Source organism: Mastomys coucha, unplaced genomic scaffold (assembly GCF_008632895.1).
Source record: "Mastomys coucha isolate ucsf_1 unplaced genomic scaffold, UCSF_Mcou_1 pScaffold1, whole genome shotgun sequence".
Lineage (NCBI taxonomy): Eukaryota > Metazoa > Chordata > Mammalia > Rodentia > Muridae > Mastomys > Mastomys coucha.
In genome coordinates, this window is record NW_022196891.1 from 40,715,627 (window position 1) to 40,718,186 (window position 2,560).

Here is a 2,560-nt window from a genome sequence, read left to right on the forward strand (position 1 = left end):
TGTAGCCCTGGCTGCCCTGGAACTCACTCTGTAGACCAGGCTGGCCTCAAACTCAGAAATCCACCTGCTTCTGCCTCCCAAATTCTAGGATTAAAGGTGTGGGCCACCACTGCCCTGCACTTATCAGATTTTAAAAGTCCCTTGCCAGAGGAAGAACCTCATCATAACAATCTCCATGAAGTGTGATATTTTTAAATGTTTCTAATAATCTCCTCTCAACAATGAATTTTCAAACACTGAGAAAGCACATAAAACTGAAAAATAATACATTTGTCAATAAAGTACAAAAAGAACTGTTTTGTTTAAGATTCTAAAGAATTATGTTTACATTGGGTTTATTTATTGAGATTTTCATACTTTAGTACTAAATTTATATCATTTTTATGCCTTTTTCCCCTGTAATATGTTTATACTAAGGAAAGTTTCCTTGAAATTAAACTATAGTTCTGAATTATCAGAGTTCTTCCACTTATATATTTTGAAACATCTATATAAGTACTTTTAAAAGTTGTTATAGACATTATCTATATTTTTACATGATTAATGAATTTCCAACTAAAAAAAACAGAATAAATCACATAGCAGCTTAATTTTCACTCTCCATGACAATTTCAGACACCTGAAACCCATGGGTCAAGTTATCTATAACTGTTTGATCAATGGAGTTTTAAAATGACTTCTACTTACAGCTGCACGCCGGACATAAACAGGATGCGAAAGGTGCACATTATTAAGGAGAAATAAGATAGAATCCAATGTGTAGTACTCTCTGGGTTGGCCTTCCTTTCCAGTCCTAAAATGATTAAGGTATGACTTTTATTAAGATTCTTAAGTTAAATATTTGGCCTTAGTTACATGCATTTATTTATCTATATCTAGTTGATTATCTAACATAGTCATTACTTAACATAGCAAAAATATACATGCAATATAAACTTTCATAGTGAGTTGTCACTGGAGCAGCACATAAATTCATACATTAAAAATACTACGTATATATATATATATATATATATATATATATATATACACACACACACTACTATACACACACACACACACACACACACACACACACACACATGCTTTTTCTTTTTTTAAGACAGGCAAGGTCTCATGTATCCCAGCTGGCTTCGAATCTGCTACACAACTGAGGACAGCATGTACTCTCCAACATCCCAATGTATATGGTGTTGGAGATCAAGTACAGAAACTCAGACATACTAGGCAAGCACTCTACCAAATGAGCTACATGAGCAACCCCACTATATATACATATTTTAAAATAAGACCTAAATTGAGTTCTGGACTCTGTCAACAGAGAAAAAAAAAGTAAAATCCAACCAGCTGCACAATGGAAAGGATTATCCATAGAAAACAAACTACTTAGATGAAGGTTTTGCTAGGGATGCACAAGACATACATTTTATAATTCTTTCTAAACAAGATACTGCTGTTCAATATCCTCAACAATATTCTGTAAGTTAAAAGGATGTATTTCAAAGAGATGATCATGTAACATCTCCCAAACTAGACCAATAAAACAAAACTAAAATGTAACTGTGATCAAACAATGTAGTCTGGGACACAAGCTCTCTAGACCAATAAAACAAAACTAAAGTGTAACTCTGTGATCAAACAATGTAGTCTGGGACACAAGCTCTCTAACTAACACATAACACCGCTTTGCAAGCCCTTTCTCCTCCACCTTCAACTGTACGAATCCACTTAGACTCATTGTAATTTGTCCTAACCCTCCTTTACTAGCCTGTATCATCACTTTTCCTGTAAACGAGTGGTTCTCAGCCCTCCTTATGCTACGACCCTTTAATACAATTCCTTGTGTTGTGACCTCCAAAAAAAAATAATTTTCACTGCTACTTCGTAACTGTAACTTTGTTGCTGTTATAAATGTAACTATGTCTTCTGATGGTGTTAGGTGATCCCTGTGAAAGGGTCTTTCCACATCCTCCAAAAGGGGCTCAACCCACAGGTTAAGAAGCGCTGCTCTAAACTGATATTGTGTCAAATCACTCATCCCGAGTTATTATACAAAGTAATTATCATAAAAAATTAAAAGCACTGGATGCATTAAGGGTACTGACTAATCTTTTATAGATGTACATTTAGATGTGCATACATGTAGAGACAATAACTTCTCTGAAAATTTGATGTTGAAAGTTTCTAATTTCTTGTAAGTTTTACTTTTTCACTCCTTTGTACACTCTTGTCAAATCAAGCCCTTTCCAGGTCTCGTGTCTTAAGTCTATAGTTCTCCGTCCCCCCTTCCCGCACCTCCCCTCCACTGGAAGGCTATCCCACTACTTCACTCAAATTGTTACCTGTTCTTTACAGTTTACTCATCTGTTCATTCATTTATTCCAGGCTTTGTAGAATGGACAAAACGCACTTAGCTAAACACTGCCCCACCTTCAAGGAAACAACTGTCCTCTTTCTACCAGAGACAAAGTATTTCAGGTCAACTTAATCTGTTTCACCTTTTCTAGCCAAAATAGCTTAAGAAAGGAACCAGAGTTTTTGGCTTTTTTTTTTTTTTCAA

The 2,560-nt window shown here is 35.2% G+C and overlaps 1 protein-coding gene across 1 annotated transcript in view; it reads right to left on the reverse strand.

The window, feature by feature from the left end:
- The window catches only part of Cdc73 (cell division cycle 73), a 102,104-nt gene that overhangs the window by 98,089 nt on the left and 1,455 nt on the right, over window positions 1-2,560 (reverse strand). Inside the window, exon 2 of the mRNA XM_031384296.1 lies at window positions 688-793. Coding sequence (XP_031240156.1) covers window positions 688-793 — 106 coding nt within the window. The remainder of the gene's footprint in view (window positions 1-687; window positions 794-2,560) is intronic.